Source organism: Juglans microcarpa x Juglans regia, chromosome 3S (genome assembly GCF_004785595.1).
Source record: "Juglans microcarpa x Juglans regia isolate MS1-56 chromosome 3S, Jm3101_v1.0, whole genome shotgun sequence".
In the NCBI taxonomy this organism is placed as follows: Eukaryota; Viridiplantae; Streptophyta; class Magnoliopsida; order Fagales; family Juglandaceae; genus Juglans; species Juglans microcarpa x Juglans regia.
The window spans coordinates 20,643,805-20,671,435 of record NC_054599.1 but is presented as its reverse complement, the minus strand read 5'-3'; the positions used below and the strand labels follow the sequence as shown (position 1 = coordinate 20,671,435).

Below are 27,631 nucleotides of genomic sequence, written 5' to 3'. Positions count from 1 at the left end.
AAATTGTAAAAAAACTATTATTTATTAGTAAAATATAATTTTTTACAAATAGCTTGTATGTGGTTTGTCTATTACTCATATATTTATTTTTCAAATATATTATAAAAACACATTCTATTTAAAACATAGTTATAAAAAATAATAAAAATTGTCGTCTTTATCGTTTTTCATGTGTAATATTAGGTTATATTTGGGTGTTGAGGTGATTTTAGATAACCTGAATTGATTGGTAAATAGTAGTCTTTTATGAGTCTCATTAATATGTATTTGAATGTATAAAATAGGTTGAGATATGTTTAACTTTTTATGAAAATTTGAAAAAATAGTAGGTTTAATCAATAATTAGTTTGAGATAGATTGAAATGTGTTTGACACCCAAACGGCAAACATAGCCATGTTGAGGGATTAAGATTCTTTACAAAAAAAAAAAAAATCTATTATAAACTGGTGTGGATAACACACAGAGTAAAGTATTTATATAATATAATTTGATTTGTAAGATAAATATTAAAATTTGAATTTTACAAATCAAATTTTACCATTCAAGCAATATAGATGGTATGTTCTATACACCTGCTTCAAAATAGAATAACTGACAGTTCTAAGGTGTACAAGTTTCGCGCATTCCTTTTGAAGAAAGTGAATAAATATGAGACTAACATAAAAAAATTATTTTTGTAACAGTAAATCCAACTTTTTTTTTGAAAGAGAATGCATATATTTATACACCCTAAAACTATATACAGTATTACTCTTATATTTCACAATGTCGCAAGTTTCATAACATGTATAATGAACCGATCTAAGGTCATCATCACACCAACTGAGTTTCATTTATGCAAAAGTCATACCTATTTGCCTTTGGCTTATAAAAATGTGTATTTTCTTTTTCTTTGCAGATGAAATGTAATTCATTCTTCTTTACATCTATATATACATAGATCTTTACATTTCTTTGGGTTGACTTTGAACTCTTCAATAGGTTTGACTTCTAAATCGGTTTTATCTAGAGCACAATAATTGCTTATTATCATGGGACAAAAAGTCTCCATAAATACTCACTCTTCATGTCTCTAATTCTGATCAATTACCTCATGAACTTGAATTCATTGAACTCGAAGATTTGATTAAGGAAGAAAGAGTTTATTCAGGCGTCGTTTGTTTTCAGAAAATATTTTATCTCATCTCATCTCATCTCACCTAATCATTACAACTTTCTCAACTTCTAATACAAAATAAAATAAACAATTCAACTTTTTCAAATCTCAAAACAAAAATAATATTAAAATATATATTCTAATAATATTTTATTCAATTTTTTAATTTTAATCTCAACTCATCTCATCTCATCTCATATCCAAAAACAAACGAGCTCAACTATCCTACAATTGATCTTTGTACAGCCACTCTTCATATGCAAAGTTTTATAAAATGATTAGTTTTTTAAAGTGTAATGATAGACGCACAATCGCTTTTACAATAATTTTTAAAATGAAAATATTTATGTAAAGCGATAATTTTTTTTATAAGTTATTTAACAAAAATGTCCATTATCTGTAACGTAATTATATAAAGAGTTATAATCAAAGTTGCATGTCTATCATTTTTTTTTTTTTTTAAAAAAGAGTAATGTTAAATGCAATAATGGATTATACAAACGCTGCGCACCCATTTTGAAAAAAAAGGTATGATCTATTATTAAAAAATTAATTTTTTTTATGTAGATCTTACTCACTTTTCTTAAAAGAAATATACAGTACTAGTATACTTTATGATTGTAAATATCATTTCTCATATAAATTATATATAGTTGTGACTTAACTTTTTTTTGGACGCCTCACATCATTAGATCCTCGATAGATCTTGTGAGATAGGTGTGACATGTTATTAGTCTAGCCAAAATTCTTTTTGATATAAGGGGTGGAGGGTTCTGAATCCAAATTTTTTTATTTAAATAGTCGGATCATATGATATCAAGTTATCAGGCTCTTAAATGTCTAGCCAAAATTCCAGCAGCTTTGCTAGACCTCTCACAAGACATTTATAGATTTTTCCACTCGTTCATGTCTCAGCTAGTGTGCCCAATAAGAAAGGGCTGGATCAATTGTCCCCAACAGATCTTATGGGCAATACAAAGATCAGCCCAACATAATCAAAGGGGGCCCTGCTGTGACCATTCATTAATCAGACCTTTCAATGCTCTCATCAATACAATAAATAAAAATATTACTCATCGTCGATTTATTTATCATCCTCAAATCATCTCATGATATATTATTACCATTTTATTAATTTTTTTTTATGTGACCTTAAATTAATTGATACAAAAGTGAAACATAACATGCTTTCAACATAAAAAGTTTCATTCGTTGTGCTATAACGAGAATATAACAGCTACTAATAGAAAGAAACAAACAAAAAAAAAAATTCAAGATTAGATTAGATTTATGCATGCGGTGCTCTCGCCGGTATAGGGATATATGTAGTACTGGTTGCGTTAAAATTCAAAGAAATTTCCACTACTTGCCTTATTTTCTGTCACATAATTGTAGGTGTGACAATAATAATGTTCTTTAATAATCTCGTCATATAAAACCTTAACCACATCACAATGGAGAAGAAGATCCGCACGGTCTACCGATTCTCCATTCCTTTTGCACATAAAAAAGACTTGCCGGCATTAATGTTTATAAGTGTGAGGGTAGCATTTCCCTCACACTTATAAACTAACTACCAGCTCATTCCACAACCGATGTGGAACAATCTCAACAATCTCCCCCTCACACATACACATTGGGTCCTAGGTTGAAGCAACATCAACAACTCATTTCTCCCGCAGATTATTGATGAACCTGAGCTCTTATACTAATGTTGAGTGGTCTTGGACTTCTCTCAATCTCAAAAACTAGCTCAAGAGGTGAGGCTTTTTCTTATACTTAATTAGAAACTGACCACCAACTCATTTTACAACCGATATAGCTCAACCGGTGATACTTCGTTCAATAAGTAATCGTCCCACTCAAAAATGAGAAGATATGATCTGTAGGCCAGTCTCAGGTGTCTCCATATGCATGCATTAAAACCGACGCGCTCATCATGATTGCCTCCGAAGACCTTCATGAAAAGCTTGGCTTTAATGAGCTTGTGGCTTTGCTTTGCCATTAGCACTACTTTCCTCATCTTATGACATTAATTTTCAAAGGAGTTAGGGGACTCAAATTAATCAGAGCCCCATTTTTGGGTCTTATAGACACCGGGAGGACAATTTATAATTAGACTGCATGTTCAGATCATAGCTAGCTAGCGTCTTGTGCTTATATATCATGTATTAAATATAGGGCTCACGAATTGAAGAAGAAAAGTATTTTGGGAAGAGAGAAAAAAGATCAGAAACTCCTGTCGTTCACGGGAAAACTTGACGAACTGGAATAAGCCCACAAGTTAATATATATACATACATATACATATATGTATGTATGTATGCGCGCGCAAAGTTTTTCCATTTATAAGATAACATCAAAATACAAATTAAGTTAGCTAGCTAGGGATCATACTACAAATCAATCCGACGATCCAAATAAGTATTAAAATCATTTATAAGAAAAACGAACATTTCACATGACGGATTATTTGTAATGATAATAACTATTTGCAATAAAAATAGACTCATTTTAATAAGAAATAACTAGTTACAAATAATCAATTTTGTTATAATGGCTACAAAATATTTATTAAAATTGTAAAAAATAAAAAATAAAAACTTAAACATGTACGTTCATGACTACGAGATCGAGGAAAATAGTACTGAATTTTGAGCCTTAAATTATAGCATATGTTTTGAAGTAGGGATCAGGGATATATGCATGCTCTTCATGATGTGCCATTTTCAAGTTAGGTTGAAAGTTGACGTTGATATAAACACAGCATGATCGATTATCTTCCACATCACATGATATACATGCATGATGCCTGCCGGTGTCGAGTCTATATAATATGCTTACGTATTTGGCGCCATTAATTATTTATTAGTATATTGCATATATATATATATATATATATATATATATATGACGATCTAGACCGGTTTGGTGGGAATTAATAAAGCAAGCGTTTGTGGTTCCCTTTACTTGGACAGTCATTTTAATGATCAATAGTAATTCCTGTGGAAATCCAAACAACATACAAACGATCCAACATGATGATCATTTGCAGATCTATTCATATTTTAATGTTTTGAGCTCCATACAGCTTCGAGTAACATGCATGCATGCGTACCACATTAATCGTGGGTCAGTACTAAAGGTGAAAAGACTGATCATTGATCGATGATTATTATTATTATTATTAATGGAAAAGAACTCATGTTTTCCACCACAAATTCACAGATCGAAGAAGACGTGATCAACGTTCATATGTATATATATACATACATACATACATATATATTTATATATATATTTACACAAAGTGATTGGGATTGATCATCAACTCATGTGGCACGTCCACTGAGGTTGCGAGTTTGGCATTAATGCTGGCGCTTTAGGAGAGTTATACGTACGTAATTAAGTACCATGAGGAAGCTAGCAGCAAATATATAAGCATGATATGGTTTTGATTTGTGACAGATCCTCGATCTAATTCTGGCCATTAATATATCCACTTTAATCAATATTAGATCATGGCTGGTAATATTTTAATTACTCGAGAATATATATATATATATAGAGAGAGAGAGCATTGATACATAGCAGCCACTGTAGTGTGTACACACATTGCATATATTACGTGGCTGCTTCTAATCCATTTGTTCTTTTCTTTTCTTTTGTGCAAAACACACATACAACTACCCCTCTCTCTCTCTCTCATCATCTCTCCAGCATCTTTCTCATCATCTCTCTCATCAACTCTCTCTCTCGCCTGCTCTTTCTCATCAGATCTCTTGCAGGCTCTCTCTCTCTTTCCTCGACTCTCTCTCTCATCCCTCATCGTCTCTCTCTCTCCACGACTCTCTCTCTCATCCCTCATGTTCTCTCTCATCGTCACTCTATCTCTCATCATCTCTCTCATCTCGGTCTCTCTCTCATCGTCACTCTCTCTCTCATTGTCACTCTCTCTCTCTCTCATCGTCGGTCTCTCTCATCATCTCTCTCACATCTCGGTCTCTCTCATTAGCTCTCTCCCTTTCGAATTTGGAAGATGTATGTTGTAGGGTATTTTTTGTCATTTTATTTGTCCCATGTAGGATGTGCAATGGCTACTCCCACTACAGTAGCTTTTCCCTAGATTTTTTCATATATATATATTGGGCAGTTTGATCGACACTTGGCACACAATCATGAAACAATGGTTGGCTAGCTAGATAGGAGGATAATTAATGAATACGTGAATTAACATTGTAATTGTCTCGAGCACTTCTTTTGAAAAAAAAAATGAATAAATTTAAGATTCATATGAAAAAAATATTTTTTTAATAGTAAATCTCACTTTTCTTTAAAGAAAATGAACCTAATTAATCATCAGTTGTCTTAAACATCATCAATCCACGTCGTTAGTGGATTACAACCTTAATTAATCAAATCACGTAATTAGCAGAATAAATTACTAAATTAATTAGTAATTAGATGCGTGCAAGTTACTTATTCTAAGCGAATTGATATACATATATATATATATGCAATAAAATAAGAAGATGTTCATTATGCATGATTTTAAGCAGAAGAAATCACGGCCTCATGTCATGCGATGCGATGACTTCATGAGGATCGAATTTGGAAGAGGAATAAAGAAAATTAAAGGTGGGTTGTAAATTTGTAATTATTTAGTGGGGAGAGGGAAAGTGAATAAATATGTGTCTTTGTTAGCTAGAATATCATAATAATAATTAATTACAATAAAAAAAGTTTCCTTTTCAAATCGCACCAACGCATGATGAATTTGAACCTAACCCATCTATATATATATATATATATATATATATATATATATATATATATATAATATTCTTCAAATTAATATGATTTCAAGATCAATTGGATCTCGGGTATCCTAACCTAGATTGGTTTATTTGTTCCGACTTATCCAGTACTCATCTTCGATCCGTTTTCTCTAACTAAGGCTTATGGTATGTTTGGATGCCAAGAATGTTTGGATATATTTAAGAATTAATTCTGATGATCATTTGTTTTAGATTAGGTCTTAAAAAATGAGAGAGAAAAATTTTTTTTAAAATAAATATTGTATTAGAGTCTGTGAGATTAATAGATATTTTATATTAAAATTTATTTGAATATAATTTTTTAATATAATTTCTTTTTAAAATTTATAAAAGTTGTATTAATTTTTGTTATTGAATAATTATTAAGTAATAATTTATGAAAAGTTTAAAACTTAAAATAGAAAAATTTCTTGTTATTAAATGATGCCCTGAAAATGAAATTATAAGATCAAATTTTAAAAATTTTGTAGGTTGCCAAACATGTCCGTACATCTCTTATAACGAGAACTTTATTAGAGCTCCATCCCCCCCTTTTTTTTTTTTTTTTCAGATTATTGATTTAAACTTTGATTAATGCATTCATGATTTTCTTTTTAAATTATCACCTCCAACAATTAATTAGTAGACAAGCTATTCTATTCAAAAACCAGTATAAACTAAGAACATCGTCTATATAATTAATATGATACATGATACGATTTGATTTATAAGATTTAAATTTATAATTTTTTATAAATCAAATTTTATCGCGTCAATAACATACAGTGAATTTTTTTATTCAACAATCTTACACTACATATTAAAAATAAAATAAAAAATATAATATGATATAGGACTACAATCATGACGTCTAAGTAGATTCTCATGTTATTGTTTTAATTAAGAAATGGATAATGATAGGTCTATTATTTTATAATGTATTTGAATTTTTTATTATTTTATTTTTAGCATTTTTTTTAACATGCAGCTGAATTATTAAGAAAAAAAATTAAAAAAATATATAATTTTACTAATATGTAAAAGAAAAATAAAAAAAATAATAAATCCATCGTTATCTTTAAGAAAGTGGGAGGGTGTTGGGTGGGGGTGTAGCCGGTAAAGGCATCCCCACGCGTTTGTTCGAAAACGATCAGTAGCCGTTAAATCCAGTCCCCCTCCGTACGTACGCAGCACTCGTATTGCTCTTTTTGGGGTCCTTTCTCCGCTGGTTTGTCTGCATTTTATCTGGTCCTAAAGTGCATGCAGAAAGCATAAAAAATACTATTTCTTGAATACATAATATCTGTCTCTATTTATAGGTAAATGAAGCTAAAGAAAGAATATAAATACAATAAATAAATAAATGATATTAATTGATTGAATTATAATTGGGATTTTATTTTTTTATGGTGGGGCTACTAATTTCTAGCGAGTGAACAACAATATAAAATAAAAAGAGTAATGTTACATGCAGTCGTGGAGTGTGTAAGCGTCGTGTAGTCGTTTTAAAAAAAGTAGAGTTTACTATTAAAAAATTAATTTTTTTATGTAGATTTCGTATTTATTTATTTTTTTCAAAGTGATAGCGCGGCATTTGCGCACTCACAATTGTAACTATCATTTCTCAAATAAAAATCACAGTCTAAAAACTAACATTATAAAAATATAAACAAAGAATTGTTATTATATATATTGATTATTACACTACATAATTGACATTTCAATTACTTTTTTTCTAATTAAGTACTTACCTAAATCTGATTCGAATTAGCCGATCTAATCTGTTAATTTCGTGTTAGATTATGAATTTTCTCGAAAATTGCAGACCTAGCTATGAGAAATTCTACTCATTTAATCAAACCCTTTTTCATGGTTTTTCAATCTCTCTTTCTTTGATTTTTGTATGTGATTGTAATCAGTATGGGGCTCATAGAGTGCTAAATTTTCTCAGGGTTAATCATGCAAGCGTGGTGATAATTTCATGCTTGACTAGTGGTTGAATGGCGTATGCCCATACATGTTTTTTCTGGCTATTTTTGTATTAGCTAGAATTATCAGATGCGATAGAAAGTGTCGAGATAACACAGAACATGAAGAGTTATTTTAGTGTTAGCAATTGAGCTTTGAGCAAGATCATGGAGGATATATACGGACAAGGTCGATCGACACTAAAGAGTAATTGCTGCAGGGACAAATGCATATGCATGGCAGGGATGACTGTCGGGGAAAAGGTGAAACCATATTGATCTTCATCACCACCATTTGTAAAGACAACATGAAGTCCGTCGCAAATGCTAACTTGAATTTGTGGCTACCTTTAGTCATAGGATCATTGATCTCTTTTGTGACTATCTCTATTTCTTATCATATAATTAAACAGTTTCTTTTTGTGTCCTTCTGAGATATGATTAAAGTACATGCATGCATATGTCTGTATTCCAAAACTGTTTATTTCACGAGTTATACTGTTTATTTTCACGATGGATAACTCTGACTCAAATGATAAATTCTCGAGTTATGATTAAAGTTGTAAGTCATAATATTACGTGCACGTTTGGAATTATAGTGAGAAATATAATTTATAATTTTATGGTTTATAATTTATAATTTAAGTAATAAGTTTTATTATTAAAAAGTTATTTACTGCTTGATAACTATATATTTAAAATACTTTCAAACATGTTACGTCTATTTAGAAATAAATTTAAAAAGTGCTTAATTTTTAAAAATTATGACTATATTCTTGAAAGTTTGAAAGTTGTAATTATCTTAAAATTTTATAGGTATTTTCGTCCATTGATAGTCTTTTTAAAATTCAAATTACGTTCTACATTATTCGAAAAAATACATAGAAAAATAACTGAAACTTTCATCTCAACTAATCTCATCTTAACTAACTATCCAAACCGCACATTATGTAATGCCCCAATGAAAGGTCTAAACCATATGACTTATACTCCAAAAGGATTAGTTAATGATATAATTGGAGTCTCATTGGAACCTTATAAAGAGCAAGAACTTCTCATTTTCAAGCAATTTGAGATCTCATACACCACTTACCCTTATCTTTATCATATAGGGTATTACAATCTTCCCCCTTTAAATTCCGACGTCCTTGTCGGGCCTGTTCGTTGTAGATAGTATGACTCAAGTCTCACATTTCTGGTTGGGATAGATTCTGATATCATTTAACATTTCACAAATTGACTTATCAAGCACTTCAAAACCAATCCATAGTACTACAATAATCACTCATACATGTCAAAAACAGCCACTGCTAAGTCATCCAGCAACTATCCGACTCTACAACATATTAACACAAGCCAATATTTAGTAATTAATTTGTCACCCTCACAGCCAACAAAACAACTCCATTTTCCAACAACAAACACAACCCAACCAGCCGCTCATACCAGCCTATACAACATGCATAACAGCTCCTCCAGCCAAGCACCACAACTCAGACAATTACAAAAAAACTCCATTCACTCCGTCACATCAACCCCAACCAGCTGCAACAATTCGAGACCACCCAACATCACCAAGGTTTATATAATTCATTAATGATGCTGAACATGATCACAAGCACCATTTCTTTGTTTTCCAATAATGCTATTGTGTTGTTTGATTTTGGAGCTATACGTTCATTTGTTTCTATGGGTTATTCTAAGTTTTGCACTTTAGAAATTGAAAATCTGAAGTACAAGTTAGTTGTCTCGACCTTAACAGAAAATTCGATAATTTGTGATGAGATTCTATTGAGGTGTCCACTATCCATTGAAGGGAGACTAATACCAGGTAACCTGGTAGTATTTCGCATGGTCGGGTTTAATGTAATATTAGATATGGGCTGGTTGGCTTCCTACAATGCTAGTATTGATTGTTTTAAAAAGGAAGTGGTATTTAGACCCCCCGAAGGAGATGAATTTCAGTTTGCAGGGTTGAAAATGCGGTTACACTCACCGATTATATCTACTATTCAAGTTGGAAACATTGAATTATGTTATTTGATTTATTGCATTGATGAATTTGTGGAGGAAATTAATGTATTAAGTTGAAATAGATGAATTTATGTTTTATTTTGGAGCTTTTGGGGATTATATTTGTATTGGGAGACATGACTATAGGTGACAAATAGTAATTCTCTGACCCATCTGGTTATGGGGCGTTACATTTGGTATTAAAGATAAGTTTGTAGTTCTGTAGACTATATTATATGTGGTGTTGGATATATGAGGATTTTAGGAAGTGATTTTTAAAATTGAAGAAGATGATTACGTTACTGTTTACAGTTTCCACAATTACAAATTATAGGAATTTAATTATATGATATTTGAGGACTTTGAAAGATTGGAGAACTATTTCATGGTATTCAAGGTGTCAGGTAAAGATTTAGGGTCTGATGTTATAGTTGTATTTAGTCTTGTAAAATATTAGTGTGAGGGGGTAAAATATCTAGGCCCAAGACTAAGCCTAGCCCACCAGGCCACCATTAGGGGACAAGAAGGGAAGCAAGGAGTTAAGGTAGAGGGGTGTCAGGTGGCAGGGGATAGGGGTGTGTCAGGAGAAAATGGGAAAGGAAGATAGGGTCAAACACGAAAAGCAGACATCTTTCACCATTATTGAGGCGCACGTGGGAAGAGGATCAGATAAAAGGGGACGTCCAGATGACTTAAAAGGGGTTTCTTCTTCAACCTCTAGAGGGAGAGCTCCAGAGAGAACATTTTCTCCAGCAAGTAGATCTCTAACTCCCATTGTACTATAAGAAATGAGAGCTATAAGAGACTACAAACAAGCATTTTATAGTGGATTTTTCCTCCCCAAACGTTCGTAGACGTAGGCAACATGCCGAACCATGTAAATTGATGTGTCCTTTTTTATCTATTTTCTCTGCACTAGTTTTCCATTCACCGCCATGGATGTACGCACCGATACCGTATAGTCGTACTAGACCACTGTCAGAGGCTCTAAACAACACTGATCGATGCCCGAATCATCTTAATGGACCGGGAATGACTCTTTCTCCCCTTCTGGCCTATTGAGCGATTTTTTATTCATCAACAACGAGGTTTCAGAATTGGTAAACTTTAAAGTAAGAATTGATTGATTATAAGGTTTAGATTCTGATCAAGAATTGTTGAATTATTGTGTGTATATATATATATATATATATTCATTTTTAATAGATACCATTATGTTTAAATTATCATTACCATTATTATTATTATTTTTATACTTGTGCGAGACATTTAATCAAGTGTGGATCTTCCAGGATGGCAACTCGCCGCCGTTTATGAAACACGTCAGACTTGAATGTGACAAGTGATGAGGGTGGATGTATCGTAGAACAGTTTAATCGGATGCAACCTCCTACTTTTGATGGGTGGGGCGACCCAACCTTAGCAGAGGACTGGATTCAGGACATTAAGGAGATACTCCATGTCCTAAGTTATATTGATGAACATAAAGTATTGCACTCGGCCTTCAAGCTGACAAGAGAGGTAGAAAGATAGTGGATTTTTTAGAGAACTATAATGGAAACTAAAGGGACGGAAGTAGTCAATTGGCCCTAGTTCAAGCAAATTTTTCTAGAATGCTTCTTTTCAAACTCGGTCAGAGACAATAGGGCCATGGAGTTTACCAATTTGGTGCAGGGAGCTATGATAGTGCACCAGTACACGACCAAATTTATTGAGTTGTCACATTTTGTGGCATACCTGATCCCTGATGAGGAGAAGAAGACTCGAAAGTTCGAGTAGGGGCTGAACGATAAGATTTATGAACGAGTGGTGGGCTTTCAGATTCGGAGTTTCTCGAAATTAGTGAATAAGGCCACTGTATTTGAACAAAGTCTTCAAAGAAGTGTCGTCTCCCAAGATCAGAGGAAGATGACTACTCCACTTGGGTCATATTCTAGTATAGACCAAGGCTCGTGGAAAAAGATGAACGAATGTAGTAGCTCTAGCAAGAAGCCGGTTCAAGGCAACCAATAAGCATATCAGTGCAAGACATGCAATTTAGTACATACTGGAGAGTGTAGGAAGGAGGCAGGACTACGTTTCTATTGTGGCAAGCAGAGTCACTATCTTAGGGACTGCTCGTTGTAATTGGACAACAACAAGACCGTCATACCACCACCACCACCACCACCCAGAACCGAAGGGATAATGTGAGGCAACAACCAGCGCACAACTGTGCCTGTATGGATTTTTGCACTGAGAATAGAAATGATGTGATCACTGGTACAATTTCTTTCTTTTTTTTCTCTAAGAAATTAACATGTTGTTTGTTGATAAGTCTATGGTTATTTAATTCATGAAGGATGCTGAATGTGATCACAGGTACCATTTCTTTGTTTTCCGATAACACTACTGTGCTGTTTGATTCTGAAGCTACACATTCATTTATTTCTATGAATTATTCTAAATTTTGCACTTTAGAAACTGAAAAGCTGAAGTACAAGTTAGTTGTCTCGATCCCAATAGGAAATTCAGTAACCTGTGATGAGATTCTACCAGGGTGTCCATTATCCATTGAAGGGAGACTAATACCAGCTAACCTGATAGAATTCTGTATGGTCGGATTTGATGTAATATTGGGTATAGACTGACTGGCTTCCTACCACGCTTGTATTGATTGTTTTAAAAAGGAAGTGGTATTCAGACCCCCTGAATGAGATGAATTTCGATTTGCAGGGTCGAAAGTTCGGTTACACCCACCAATTATATCTACGGTTCAAGTTTGAAATGTTGAATTATGTTATTTGATTTATTACATTGATGACCTTGTGGAGGAAATTTATGTATCAAGTTGAATTAGATGAATTTATGTTTTATTTTGGAGCATTTGGAGATTATATTTGTATTGGGAGACATGACTATAGGTGACAAGTAATAATTCTCCGACCCATCTGAGTACGGGCATTACAGCTTATTTGTTTTTTGGTTGGATTTATTAATCTACACATGTTTCTTTGGTTATTTTGTTTTAACTTTTTTTTTTCTGTTTACATTAGTAGTATTAAAAGCATGTTTTTTTAATCATACATGAACTTAATTGCCACTGTTACATTATTTATTTTGTATTATGTTTACATGTATATATAAATTCGGTTTGGGCCCATCGTCTAGTAGTAATACTTCAGAAGAGTACTTGTGGATAAATAATTTTATAAGGCATTATATATATATATATATATATGTAGATATCATATGAGTAATATTCGATCAGATTAAATAATGTTCTTAATTAGTCCGATCCCCTTGTAGTGGTTAATCTCTAAGGTATCGTTTGGATTTGAAGATGAGTTTAGATGAGTTGAGATGGACTGTGAATAGTAATGAGATAAGTTATAAATAGTAATGAGCTTTGTGAGTTTAAGTTGATAAATAATAATGAATAGTAGTGAGATGAGTTAAGATGAATTGAAATGAGTTGAGATGACTTGCGAATACAAACCGGGCCTAAATCATTTAAATTATCCCGTACTGTTTTTTCCTAATCATTTACATTATCCACTTAATTTTATATTTTCAGTCCGTACGAAGGACAAATGGCTTGTGGGAGATGCGTCTTTGCATGCATAGTTTCTCCTATATATAAATAATTGTGACTAACAATTTTTTTTCTTCATTCTCTCGATCGACATTTTTATTTTCCTAGAACTGTAAAAGCAAAAGCAAGTCATGCAACAGTGTACGTACATAATATATATATATATATATATACGTACCATTGCATTTATTTATTCGATTTGTAAATATAATTATATTATACTTAACATTATCTTATAAGAATATTTTGCATGGGACCGTAGCCGGCCCGGTTTCTTAGATTGAGACTCTTCCTTCTCTCTAGAAACCTCCCAGATCGGAAACGGCGCAGAGGAGGAGCTTTATGAAACATTTATGTTCATATTATGCTCCTAATCAATCACCCTCCAAATTCATGGAGCGCGATGCGCTCATTGGCTGCAAACGGAGAGAGATCCCGAGCATATATAGAACTTATAATTACAAATAGGAAAATGACACAGATACAATTAATGAATGTTGCCTAGCCATAGTGGATAAGTTTCATGCATGCATGCATATATGCATACACATCTTTTATATTTATATATATATATATATATATATATATATATATATATGTATGGTAGTGGGGAATCACCTAACTAAATTGGGTATTTTCAATTCTAAAACCAGAAAGATTGAAATGTAAAGAACAAGGTGGAGCTTGTGTTTGCTAGTTGCTGAATGCCTCCTGGAACTGGGATTTGCGGCCAGTTGCCAATACTACTTTTTCTGATCTAGTCTCTTTTCATCGCTACTGCGGCCTGTTAATTTATTATAATATTAATGCATGTGGGACTCAAAGCAGATCAATTAAGTCCAATTAATTACAAGAATGACTTAAAGACAAGGAAACCAAAACCAGTATATATAAATATTATTGATTATGCAGATCATCACTTTAAAACTCCCAGTGCGAAGCTGCCACATTCAGGTGATCGAATAATATTAATAAAGACTACATACGGTAGTTCATGCCATTAGAATATTAGAAGAGCTTCCACCCATTATTTCTATATATATATATATATGTATATATATATTGTTCAGAGATGGAGAAAGCTGAAGGGAATTGCTGATGCTGTACTCATGAACATTCCTATCAGGATGATGCAAGCTGCTAGTGAACTTCTCTTTAAAGATATTGAATAATTTAAAGTTGATTAATTATAATTTACTTCAATAATTAATGTTAATTTGCAGAGTTCCACTAGCTCAAGCTGTCTCTTGTAAAGATCAGGCCATATTTTCATGGAAAACGTTTGGGTCAAGGCTTTTTTGTTTTGTTTTGTGGTGAACAGGCAATTCTCTCTGTTGACATATGGATCTTGAAAAAAAAAAAAAAAATTTGTCAACTTTTATTGTCTGGTCAGTTCAATATACACAATATGTAGACAAATGGATGGTCCCTCCAATTAAAACCAGAATGATCAAGTGCTTGGTGAGTCATCAGAACTGTAGAAAAAAAGTATCATCAAACCTGCATATTATTTAATAGTTAATTTGCCTTTTTAACCATTTCATCAACATGAATCATAAGATGTTTGAGTACTGATATGGCTCTGAATTTTTGCTAACTTTCTCGGGAAAATAACTGATCTCCTGGAATTGGCCTTTAACTTCCATTTCTTTTATGCCTTTTTCATTCTTCTTCCAAGCAGTACTTCCTTATCTAAATTATTGCAAACCCACATCATGAAGTTCTCTGATCTCTTGTAATCAACCATCATACCCAATGCCAAATGGTTTTCCAAATATGTTAGATTTCTATAGATACATGCCCATATTCATCCATACATTCGTACATACATGTATATATAAATGTCATTAAAGGGACAGATCACACAAACCTTGATTTGGACCAAGCCACAAGCTGGGAAGGTAAAAGTACTCAATGTAGATGGTTGCTCTATGGGAAATTTTTGGAAATTGTGGAGGTGGCGGTATAGTGAGGTAGGAAGGATCTTGGACAACCTTTAAGGGGTTGTTTGGATGTTGAGATGGTTTCATCTCATCTCATCTCAACATCCAAACACCACTCAAACATACATTTTCAAATTTTTTATCTAATCATTACAATTTTCCAAACTTCTAAACAAAGCACGAAAAAATAATTCAAAATTTTCAAATCTCAAAATAAAAATTATATTAAAAAATTATATTCTAGCAATATTTTAATTTTATAATATTTTTTTTCAACATTTTCTCTTTCCTTTCCCAAAACCCTATAAAATATCACAACTTAAACCATTTTACTACTATTCACAAATCATTTTACTACTATTCACATATTTCTATCTCATCTCATTCCTCAAGCATAGTGGTTTTTTCAACCTTTAATAAGCCGGGCACAAACACTGAAACAGAGATGAGAGCACTCCTAGAGGGATTAATGATATGTATATCAGAAGGGTTTTCTAGATGTTGAAGTAGAATCAAATTCTATGGTTGTGGTACGATGAATACAAGGGGGAAGGGTGCTGTCCATGGTTTCATAGGGAATTATGGATAAGATCGCAGAGGTTAAAAGAAATATGACTATTTCATACCACCACGTATTCCACAAGGTGAACCAAGTTGGGAACCATTTGGCCAAGTTGGGAGCGATTTATAGTTGTTGGTCGGATATCCGGCAGAAAGCGCGAGGGTTAATAAAACTAGACAAAATAAGCCCACCATATCTTCGTTGTAAATGTTTAGTTGGTAGGTAATAAGTTTTTATAGTTTTGGTTGAGATATAACCCTTAAATGATATTTGTTATCACGGTTTTCCTCCTCGACAAGTGATGTGTATGTGTGTGTATATATATATATATATATGTGTGTGTCATTAAAAGAGTTTGATGAACATAGGATTTGTCTGTCTCCGACATATGGTATGAACTCAAAACAGCACCAATACGATGTAAGGTGAATGAATTTTAGGGAAAATCTATTCTTCATCTTAGACTTTGTCATCCATAATCATATTTGTTAGTATGGCACAATTTTTTAAATGACTGTTTATTTGAGTACAAGCATATGAAACCACTTAAAAATGTAGCCGCAGGTGTAATTTGGTAGGCACCTAATGCATCATTAAATAGACATCTAGAGTGGCATTCTGATAATGTTTTCAAGTTCTTTTCGTGTAAGCCCCTGAAGCTGTAACACTGTTCCTCAAACTGGCCCACTTCTCTTGGCATTTTTCCTCCTATAAAACCCCTCCAGTCCCTTGTGCCCTCCTTCCCTATCCTCAATCTCTTCAATACAACCCTTCTCAGATATCATCTTCAAAGTTTGAAACATGCTTCCAACTGAGATTACAGGAATCCGCTATCTAGCACAGGAAACCCAGATTCCAACTCCCGTTAGCTATGAAATGATGCAGAGCAACACAAACACACCAGACCTTTATTTCAATAGATTCTTAACCAGCTTACCCAACTTTCACTTCCCTAATCCTCAAGGCCATGAGTTTACTCCACAATACTCCTGCATAAGCAATAACTCCAGCACTTCTGATGAAGCTGAGGAGCATCAACTCGGCATCATCGATGAAAGGAAGCAGCGAAGAATGATTTCTAACAGAGAATCTGCACGCAGATCACGGATGAGGAAACAAAAGCACCTAGATGAACTCTGGTCACAGGTTGTAAGGCTTCGAACAGAGAACCACCATCTGATAGAAAGGTTGAATCATGTTACTGAGAACCATGACGAGGTTCTTCAGGAGAATACAAGACTCAAGGAAGAGGCTTCTGATCTTCGCCAAATGCTCACACACCTGCAAATTGGCAGTCCTTACCCTACTACGTTAAGAGACTTGGAAGAGATTATTCCTTCCAACACTGCTGATCTCGGAGCTGAATCCTCCGACCAATCCATCTCTAATCCCGAAGACTTGCTTTATTATGATTAGACACAGGAATCAAGACTCTTTTTTTCCATAATAACTAGTCTATCTATGTTCCTCATGTCTACTATGGTTGTTCCAAAACAGAGAATAACATCTTTGGACCTTCTTTTATCTTTGCAAGGTTCAATTCCGTCCCATTATAATCAAATACTTTAAGGCAACTGTTTAATTTAGTTCCCCTCGCCGCATATGTGTCATTCAACTTGAGGAGAAGAACTCCTGACAATGATATTTTTCATCAAAGTCCAACCAGACCCTTACATTTTTTTTTGGTAAGTACATCCCAGTACTTATCAAAGACTTGGTAACTTTATCTTCCCATCATATCGAGAAACAACCAACTTTGATAGTATATTTCCACCTGACTCATGAATCAGGCAAGGAACATCAAACAGTACGGTAATTGTGGGAAACAAAACAGAAAGATAAATGTTATTGGGTAATACAAAAATCTTTAATCCATACTACAAGAGGCAGTGATATTTTCGTGATGGTTAATGTTACATTTACAACTTATTATTTTATAATCGACCAATGCAATTGTCCCATTTCATTAAACCATTTGAAATAGGATTGTAAAATAGTTGTTAAAATGTTAAAATGTTATAAGTTTGTCATTTTCCTTGCTTGATTACATAGAAGAGCAAGCAAGCTTGAGCCACACTGAAAGGAGGTCCCATGGCCAATTCAGTGTGTTGCAGAGAATAAGAGACAAAAGGTGGTGGAGGGTGCTGGTGTTAGTGGTTCATCACACAAATAACTACTATAACGGGCAAAACGTTTCAAAGGGCTATCCACTACATGAACACCCAAGAACTGTCTTTTTTATCTTTTTGTGTGGGCAACAATGCCTGCCATTGCCTGACGTGGTTCAGCCAAGCCTCTAGTACTGTTTCTTCAACTTGGGTCATCTCATGTAAAGCCTATGTACGTTTCAGGTGTTCTAGAACAGTAGCTTTTGTCGCAATTCTATTAAGCTACTGCTGCACTGCATCAGCAACTCCCACAATGCGTCCCCTTTCCTTCCCCCCCATTTTCGGAATTTGTGCTTTCATGCGCATTATAGTACTCTTAACTTGGAAGCCAGTTTCTGTGGAAGGTTGGATAAATGTATTTTATCATAAATGATTGACTTGTTAGGGACTTCACAATTATTTGGGTGAGCAAATTACACTGTATTTGACAAAACTTTCTGTCACTCGGCATTTTGTTTCTATCTCAGCGCGCAAGCACAGATAATGTCAGACAAATATCTTTGAGAATACTTGGTCATCTTATCCAAAATCTTTTTTGAGTCTGAGCAATAAATGATATATTGTAATTAGACTGATGCAGATAGAATCTCTTTAACACGAATAAAGTGCTTTTTGTGGGATCAGCTTGAAATTCCTTTTAATTACTTAAGTCTGTCTTAATTTCCTTTCCTTAAAATTACTTAACCAAAAATAAATAAAACTATCCATATGTCTCGATTTTATAGTTATTAATTAGTTTATAGCCATTTTGCAAATTCTATTTAATCTTTTTATACCAAACACGAGGTAGATGCAATTGCATGTCAATCTTACCTTTGGTTTACCTATAGCAGTGGGATATCTTGTTTATGAGCTATACGCAGTTTCTTTTGTGTCTTTTCATTTGAGCGCTATGTAATTAGGCCGATAGAATAATAATACACATTAAAGAAAAAAAAAGAGAACCGGATGGCAGTTTCCCAGTTTCATATGAAATCTGAATCTTTTGTCTAATTCTTTCCACAGAAGATATCAAAACTTGCACACTTTTAAAGTGAGAAAAAAGAACACAAAATCATGGTTCACTGATGTCTTGAGTGTATATATAGTCCGTATGGGCAACCATGGACCTTCTAATCAAACACTCTTCGCTTTCTAAACCCCTGCAGCCATCATCAGTATCCATGCCCGATTCCTCCTACACCAAATATATTTTTTTGAAGAAAAAAATCCATTAATCTGTACATGTATATGTAAGCATTTATTGTTTGAGAAAGAAATAATCAACTTACTGGTGATAATAACGTGGGATTGGGAGATGGGGGCATGTGCAAGTGATCAGATTCTGCCCAAGTAGTTGTTAGGAATGTTGAGAGTGGTCTAGCTGTTGCACTTGATAGAAGAAGTAAAACCAAGAGGAAGGAAGTGATGCTGGTTGCCATTTTTTTTTTCAGTACTCTTCAATGCCAAGATTGGATTCAGCATATACAGTGAGTGAGTGAGTGATTGAGTGAGTAAGATCTATGGACAAACGGGGAGCTATAAATGGAGAAAGATAGAAGGCAGTAGGCAGCAGGGCAGTAGTAGTGGGCAGTAATTAAGATTACCCTGAATGAGCATTGAAATTATGCAACACAAGAAAAAAAAGTCAGCATTGGCAATACCCATTTAACAGGTCAGTGGCCCAGTGCTATATCCTTGTTCCTAGGAAACATCACCATATTTAGGGACATGGATCATCGAGAACCACTTTTATCATCCCCTTTCTTCCTTGATGACAATGCAATTTCTGTGTAATGGGAAGCTAGCTCATTGTTAGTGCAGGTGTTTACATCAGATAAATGGCTATACTGTATATACCCAGCTCGTATAGGACTGGAAGACACAACTGGGATCCGATGTTCAGTTGCATGTGGTAGACATGATCTGTTGATGTTAAAATATTTAAATGTCTGTGCAATTTATGAAGCCAAGTTTGGATCAGGCTCTCTGATGTGAAACCCCATAACATTACTAAGAAATAGGCATTTAAAGGCCATAAATTTAAGAGCTTTTTTAGGAGGAAGACATCATGCAAGCTTGTTCAAACTAATAACAAAACCATTTACTAATCGTACTTCATTTTAATGCACATACATATATATATTTGTGTTATCGAGGCTTTTTTGTTTTGACCATTTTGCCAAGTTGACCTGAGAATGGCTTGATTTTCTAGGATTCGAATTTGGTATAGCTGGAGATACATCTATGATAAAGATTTAATTTAGATTTCAATGTCTGGTATTGGAAATGTAAATTTAGTTCATCGAAGCAGCGTTTTGTCTGCTGACATGCATTTATATTTAGATTTGTTTGCAAATTATCCATAGAGAAACAGACTCTGTTTGGCATTATTTGAATATTTCCATGAGCAACACTGCATCATTCTCAGAGGTTTTTAATATATGCATTTCTATTGCGTTGCTATTCCACCCTTTTTGTCACCAAGGAAACTTGCAGGAATAAGAGAAATAGTACTTTGCAATATACTTCCAGAATATCTCTCAATTTACCAACTCCGAGAAACTTTAGCTGATAGAATCATCTTTCTATCAAAAACTGGAGCAGGCAGTTCGATTTTGTTTGAAGCATGCAGACTCCGTAGCCAAACATTGAAATAAAACATATATGTATGTGTGTGTATATATTTATATGCCAAAGAAAATGAACAAGATAAAATGAAATTTTCTGTAGTAAACAGGAGAGATGCTGCTGTTTCTGACGCTTTCTCAGTCATCTATTATCTGTTTCAAGGGCCGAGAAAATAAATATATATTATCTGTTTGAAGACTTGAGATGTCACCTAGTTATCACCACCGGCAAGTGGGAACCAACGGACACTCTCAGCAAAAGTTTCTAAAATAAATATATATTGCTCCCGCTGGTTTTTTTTTTTAATTTTTAATTTTTTTAACTATATGATTAAGTAAGTATTTTTTAATAATATTAAGATTTTTTTTTTAAAAAAATATTTAAAAATATTAAACAAATACATATTAAAAAAAGGAAAAAAAAAAAAAAACTCAATAGCGGAAGCTCCGTAGGAGTAGAGCCACCCTCTCTCAATTTTTAATTCTTTTTTCCTTTTTCTAGAGCTGAAGTGAATATAAATTTCTCTTTTTTTTTTTTTCTGGACCAATATGGATTTTAATCAGAAAAAATACGTATATTTGTAAATGGGTATTTAAAAAAATAAATAAAAAATAAATTATGTAGTTGACAATGGAATATAATATATATATATATATATTATAATTTATTTTGAATATTTGAGAATGTATTGATTTCTGTAATTTATTGGTTTATCATTGAATTTCTTAAAAAAAACCTTTTCTTTGGGCTCTCCCGTATGCTCCTCTCTTTTGGATTCTCTCTCGCTCTCAAGTCTCCCGCAGAATTCTTTGGAACCCTTGTCTTTCCAAATTCTGAGCTGTACCCATAACCCAGTAAGCGGAAACAAGAAGATGATGAATTTATTAAGTTTGCAAAGTTTGCAGTGTGTGTTAGACCTGGTGGTTGCTGGGATCTCTTTGATTTTTGGGCTGGGAATTTTCGCCTTCATTGCCTCCATTCTTTGCTCTGCTGCCTTCTTACACAATGCCAAGCACACCTCTTGATCCCACCCCTCCATCGAATTCAAAGGGTAATTAATTATTCTCCTCTCCTTTCAAAAATCCAGATTCGGCTTCATCTTCATGAAATTGCTTGAAGCTGTTATTAGGGCTTGTTAACTGATCAACTGGCAAATCTGTATACAAAATACTCGAACTTGATATGATAAAAGTTCGTTAGTTCCAAAAGAAATTCACCTTCAATCTGGGTGCTGAATCTTCTTTGGCATAGTCCGAAATCTCTTACGAAATCTCTTGTGCTGCTTGCTTAGATCAGTTCACTGAGCTGCTCTTTACCTTTTTGCAAACCCCAAGTCTCTTTAGATACACTCGTTTAAAGTGTGGCATGATACATCTTTGCTTTTCTGAAGGTTAGGCCTTCTATATGTTGACTTAATTCTGGAAGAGTACTGTAACATCTATAAAGAAATTACATAAAAATAATCTTATAAATTGACGTGGTTTTATCTGATCATTTAGATTTATTTTATAATAAAAGTAACTTTATAATATAACGAACCACGTCAAGTCACGCCACTTTATAGAATTATAAGATTACTTTGGTATAATTTTTTTGTGGCTAAAATATTTCTCAGAAAGGATTATGAAGCTATGAGATGGATGTAAGGTGAATATAAAAATATTTTTCCTTGGGTAGATTGTAAACATGTTTTACTAGAAAGTGATTTGCACTGATTTTAATGGTCAGCACTCAGCAGACTTCCTTTGAGGCTGTTCACCTTCATGTAAACATTGTCAAAAGCACTCAGTCACTCGTAGGCTTGACATTTAAATTTTGACTGTTCTACAGGGAAAATAAATTCCACCAAAGTGTTTTTCTACCTGTTTTAACCGTGGTTTTTGTGCTTTCATAAAAAAAATGGTCAAGTATAACCTGTTTATTGGATTAATTTGTTTTACGTGTTCCTCTAGGAACAGAAGAAAGTTCGAAAATGCAGGTTGTTGGTTCCTCTGGAATTTCTTTTGTAACTGTTGTGGAAGTGACATTGAGCAGACTGTATGCTGGAGTAGCCTGTGTCCACCCAAAGATTGTACCATTTCTCCCCGAACGAAGCAATAAAATCGCTTGGCAATTTTGACAGGCATTAGAGTTTTTTCCGCCTTTGGTTTTCTTTTTTCCTTTTTCTTGTTTTCTCCTTCAATGTTCTTATGAATCTCTGAGTGCTTTAGTTCAAAGTGTGTAGACGAACACAACCAAACCAAGCTGAGGATCATGGGGCATGCAAGCTCAATTTAGTTGATTTTTTAAGTACTGTAAGTTGATAACTATATTGTTCTATTTAATCATTCAGCTCGACTTTTTGCTCAGCTGATATATCTTTCTACTACACAACAATTATTGTGCATAAAATGAATTAAAGTCCCGTTTTCTTAGAATTGGGTCTACATAATCTTGGAACGGAAGTTTTCGGAAGAAAAGAGGGAGCTCTGCGTGGGCCATCTTTGATGCCTGGAGGTTCCCTTGAGACATGCAACCACATTGAAGAAATCCTTCTTAAGGTGGTGCCCAGGTTCTTGATGGTGGCCAGTGATAATCAAGAAATTTTGTTTAGATGATTCTCAACAGGATTGACTATGGTGATATGCAGCTAATCACAAAGGCCCATGATGTTCTTAAATCAGTTGGAAAGCTCTCTAATGAGGAACTAAGATGTGTTTTCTCATAACAGAACAAGAGAGAGGTTTTGAGCTTCTCGGTTGAGATCACTGCAGATATATTTGGAATTAAGGATAAGGGAGAAGGTTATCTGGTGGACAAGGTTTTGGATAAATCTGGCTTGAGGGGTACTGGTAAATGGACAGTCCAGCAGGCTGCTGAGTTGTCAATTGTCAAACCCATTGTAGCATTGTTCCTGGATGCCAGGTTCCTCAGTGGTTTGAAGGAGGAAAGGATTGAACTAGCCAAAGTTTATAGGTCAAGCGGTCCTGGCAACAGTCTTGATCAAGCAGCGGATAAGGCAAAATTGATTGATGATGTGAGGCAAGCACTTTATGCATCCCAAATCTATAGCTTTGCCCAGGTAATGAACTTGATACTTGCAAAGAGCATTGAAAAATGTTGGGACTTGAAATTGGCGGAGCTTACTTTGGAGCTCATACCAATGAGAGATATTGACATACTAGGATGCTTCCATCGAGTGCTCCTGCCCCTTTCCTAGGGCTCCTACTGCTGCCCGGTTCTTTTTGTCATTTTCAATAGGAACAGATACAACCCAGTTCATCTAGGGGGAGCATTCCACCTTAGGGTGAAGCACCTGCACGAGCAGCAATTGAATCTAAACGGTCGAAGCATGAACATCTGATTTGAGCCGTCTAATGGAATGTTGGCAGTAATGCAATAATGTTATTGAGAGAGCGGTAAATTGGGATAACATCCTGTCAACTTGTGGAGACATCATCTGTTCAAGATAGGTTGATCTGTTATATCATATTCAACATCGTTCTTGAAAGACTAAATTGGGCAATTTAATTATTCAATCCTTTGATCCTTCTGTTGATAATTTTCAGGGAGCTAAACACTGTTCCATCTAGTTTATGTCAAAGGATCATTTCCTAGAATAACGCATGCTCATTTCTTACGTACAATCGTGAAGTGCGTAAGCGTCGCATAATTACTTTGAAAAAGAGTGGAGTCTACTACTAAAAAATTAATTTTTTTTATGTGGGTCTCATATTTTATTTACTTTTTTCAAAGTGATTATGCGGCGGTTGCACACTTTACGGTTACAAATATCTTTTCTCTAATTAAAAAACTCTATCCACCGTTACTTCCAAAGAAACGGTGAATTTCTTGCACTCGAGTCGTCAGAATAAATGCTTCATGGCTCTGGGCAGGCGTTATATAGATTTAATGATGTGACGAGGGTCATAAATAAACTAAACTTTCATTTTGTTGATATTGGAACTGCAAGCAGATGGCGAGGGTTTAAAACTAAACCTTCTCATTGATTATATGGGTCTGAGTAAGTTCCTTGATCTGTGAAGAAGTAAAGAAAACAGAGCATTACAACCATTCGAAGAAATGTCTCAACGAAAAGTAAAGTTTGATCCAAACTCATCTTCTATTGGTATATATTTTCTACTCTTCATACAACCACAACAGTGCAGTATTTATAGGCATTATATGTCCTATATTTACATAAAGAAAATGATAAGAAAAGACTAGTATTCGGTTACAAAAGTATTCGAGAATCTTCCTCCATTCCAGCACGTTCAAGGTGTGAGTTAGTTAGGAATGCAGTGCAGAATATTCCAGTAATGCTGAGTCACTATTTGCTCCTTTATCCCCCCTCGATGCAAACGACATAGGCAATATGGTTAAGTTTGATCGTAATGCAGAGAAGCGAGTAGTGGACAGAGGTTTAGTAAGTATGTCAGTCAGCTGGTCATTACTGGAGATAAAAGTCACATGCAGTGTCTTGGCAGCCACACGGTCCCTCACAAAATGAAAATCAAGATCCACATGCTTGGTTCTAGAATGCAAAACAGGATTTACAGAAAGATAAGTAGCACCCATATTATCACATAGTAGAGTAGGAGGATCAGCAAGACAAATTCCTAATTCTCGAAGAAGAGATTGTAACCATAGTAATTCACAAGCCGTATTGGCGACAGACTTGTATTCAGCTTCAGTTGAAGAGCGAGCAATCGTGGGTTGCTTTTTGGAACCCCATGCAATTAAATGTGAACCAAAAAACATACAGAACTCACTGGTAGACTTCCGGTTATCAGGGCAACCAGCCCAATCAGCATCAGAGAAAGCTATTAGCTTAGGAGAGGAAACAGAAGAAAAACAAAGAGCGAAGGTAGCAGTTGAACGAAGATACCAAAGTATTCTTTTAACTGCTTGCCAATGAGATGTGCGTGGACAATGCATAAACTGGCAAACTTTGTTAACAACGAAAGAAATATCAGGACGAGTAAAGGCAAGGTACTGAAGACTTCCAACGACACTACGGTAAAGCTGTGGATCCTCAAAAGTGGATCCATCAAGAGCACTAAGTTTAGTCGAGGTTGCCATGGGGGTAGACACTGGTTTACAGTTATCCATATTATTGCGGGACAATAAGTCAGAGATATATCGGGACTGAGAGAGAAACAAACCAGTGGGGTTACGAGTCACTTGTATTCCTAGAAAGTAATGTAAGGTGCCTAAGTCTTTGACAGGGAAGGTAGTGCGAAGAGCTGTGATGAATTCAGTGATAAGTGCAGAATCAGAAGTCGTAACTATGATATCATCTACGTAAATAAGTACATAGACAGTTGTAGAACCAGAATTAAAGATGAACAAGGAGGAATCAGAAACAGATGCATGAAAACCCAAAGCAATTAATTTTGAACTTAGTTTAGAAAACCAAGCCCGTGGGGCTTGTTTAAGCCCGTAAATGGATTTTTTGAGTTTACATACATACTGAGGAAAGTCAGAATTGACAAACCCGACAGGTTGCTGCATGAAGACGTCCTCCTCTAAGTCTCCGTGAAGGAAGGCGTTCTGAACATCGAGCTGATGCAAAGGCCAGTGCCGAGAGACAGCAATAGAGAGTAATAAACGGATGGTGATAGGTTTTACCACTGGACTGAAAGTCTCGGAATAGTCAAGACCAGTTTACTGATGGAACCCTTTAGCAACCAGTCGAGCTTTTCGACGCTCTAGAGTATCATCAGCATGCCTTTTGGTCTTGAGGACCCATTTTGAACCAAGAATATTCTGAGAGGGATGAGGGGGAACCAAAATCCACGTTTTATTGTGAGTGAGAGCTTCAAATTCACAAGCCATGGCAGAATGCCAGGCAGGGAATTTCGAGGCCTTAGTGTAAGTGGAAGGCTCCTTAGGAATAGGCTTAGCTTCGGTGAGATGAGATGATGGATGAGTAACGGGCCAAGATATAGTGCCATCAAATCGCTGTTTTGGTCGAGTGGTGTTTGTTTTGGATCGGGTGAGCATAGAGTGGGTATTAGACTGCAGATTTGAAGAAGGAGGCACGGAGGAGGCCGAAGATGGTATTAATTGGGACCTGGAGTCAGTAGAGGAAGGAAGCGGTGCGATCTGTGAAGGGAAGGTATTAGGATTTGTGGGATGGGTGTCGGCGCTATCGTGGTAGAGAAGGAATTAGGGTCTGATGAGGAAGGAGACGACGTGGATGTGGGTATGGGAGGATCACGTGAGAGCAGAGACTCACCTGGAAGGTTGGGTATGGGACTGTCGAATTGATGGGCTTGAGTTGGGCCGGATGATGCGGAAGGAAGATCTGGTAAGTGGGAAGTGGTTTCGGGCCCAACAGGTAGAAATCCAGAAGCTGTTTGGTCTAAGGGATGGATCGGAGGCATAGACGCTGGGGGACCAGTGTTGTGGGAAAAGGGAAAATTGTTTTCGTCAAAACACACATCTCGTGAGATGTACATTCTACCAGTTGGAATATGAAGACAATTATACCCTTTATGATCAGATGTATAACCAAGAAAGACACAAAGTTGAGAGCGCATGTCCATTTTGTGTTTATTGAAGGGACGTAAATTAGGCCAACAAGCTGAGCCAAAAACACATAGAAATGAATAGTCAGGGGTTTGGTTAAACAGAATTTGAAAAGGGGATTGATTTTGTAGAATTGGGGTGGGCATGCGATTAATAAGAAAAACGGCAGTTTGAAAAGCATCAATCCAAAATTTAGTAGGTACAGAGGATTGAGCAAGTAAGGACAGTCCAGTTTCAACAATATGACGGTGACGCCTTTCCACACTACCATTTTGAGGATGAGAATATGGACATATTATTCGATGGG

General features: G+C 34.8%; 2 protein-coding genes, 1 long non-coding RNA gene and 1 pseudogene across 3 annotated transcripts; 3 read left to right on the top strand and 1 right to left on the bottom strand.

Annotated features, from left to right (window-relative positions):
* Positions 1–16,580: 16,580 nt before the first annotated feature.
* LOC121257292 (basic leucine zipper 43-like) lies at positions 16,581–17,602 on the top strand. The gene has a single exon (XM_041158250.1). It carries the CDS (start codon positions 16,835–16,837, stop codon positions 17,447–17,449), a length of 615 nt encoding a protein of 204 aa, XP_041014184.1. The 5' UTR covers positions 16,581–16,834; the 3' UTR covers positions 17,450–17,602.
* A 1,537-nt stretch (positions 17,603–19,139) lies between these two features.
* On the bottom strand, positions 19,140–19,731 carry LOC121257293 (phytosulfokines 3-like). The gene is made up of 2 exons (XM_041158251.1): positions 19,473–19,731; positions 19,140–19,378 (listed from the first exon to the last, which is right to left on the bottom strand). The coding sequence occupies exons 1-2, from the start codon at positions 19,620–19,622 to the stop codon at positions 19,256–19,258; spliced, it is 273 nt and encodes a 90-aa protein (XP_041014185.1). The 5' UTR covers positions 19,623–19,731; the 3' UTR covers positions 19,140–19,255.
* A 1,785-nt stretch (positions 19,732–21,516) lies between these two features.
* On the top strand, positions 21,517–23,159 carry LOC121257291. The gene is made up of 2 exons (XR_005939191.1): positions 21,517–21,862; positions 22,764–23,159. It is a non-coding gene; the product is annotated as an uncharacterized LOC121257291 (long non-coding RNA).
* A 63-nt stretch (positions 23,160–23,222) lies between these two features.
* LOC121258777 lies at positions 23,223–24,358 on the top strand (annotated as a pseudogene).
* The last annotated feature ends 3,273 nt before the right edge of the window (positions 24,359–27,631 follow it).

What these genes read in the sequence shown, in the direction of transcription:
- LOC121257292 (XM_041158250.1), top strand. Translation starts at nt 16,835, where the DNA reads ATGCTTCCAACTGAGATTACAGGAATCCGCTATCTAGCACAGGAAACC.
- LOC121257293 (XM_041158251.1), bottom strand. Translation starts at nt 19,622, where the DNA reads ATGGCAACCAGCATCACTTCCTTCCTCTTGGTTTTACTTCTTCTATCA. An exon ending in ATCCCACGTTATTATCACCA is followed by an intron (nt 19,379 to 19,472) that starts GTAAGTTGATTA and finishes TATTTGGTGTAG; the next exon opens with GAGGAATCGGGCATGGATAC.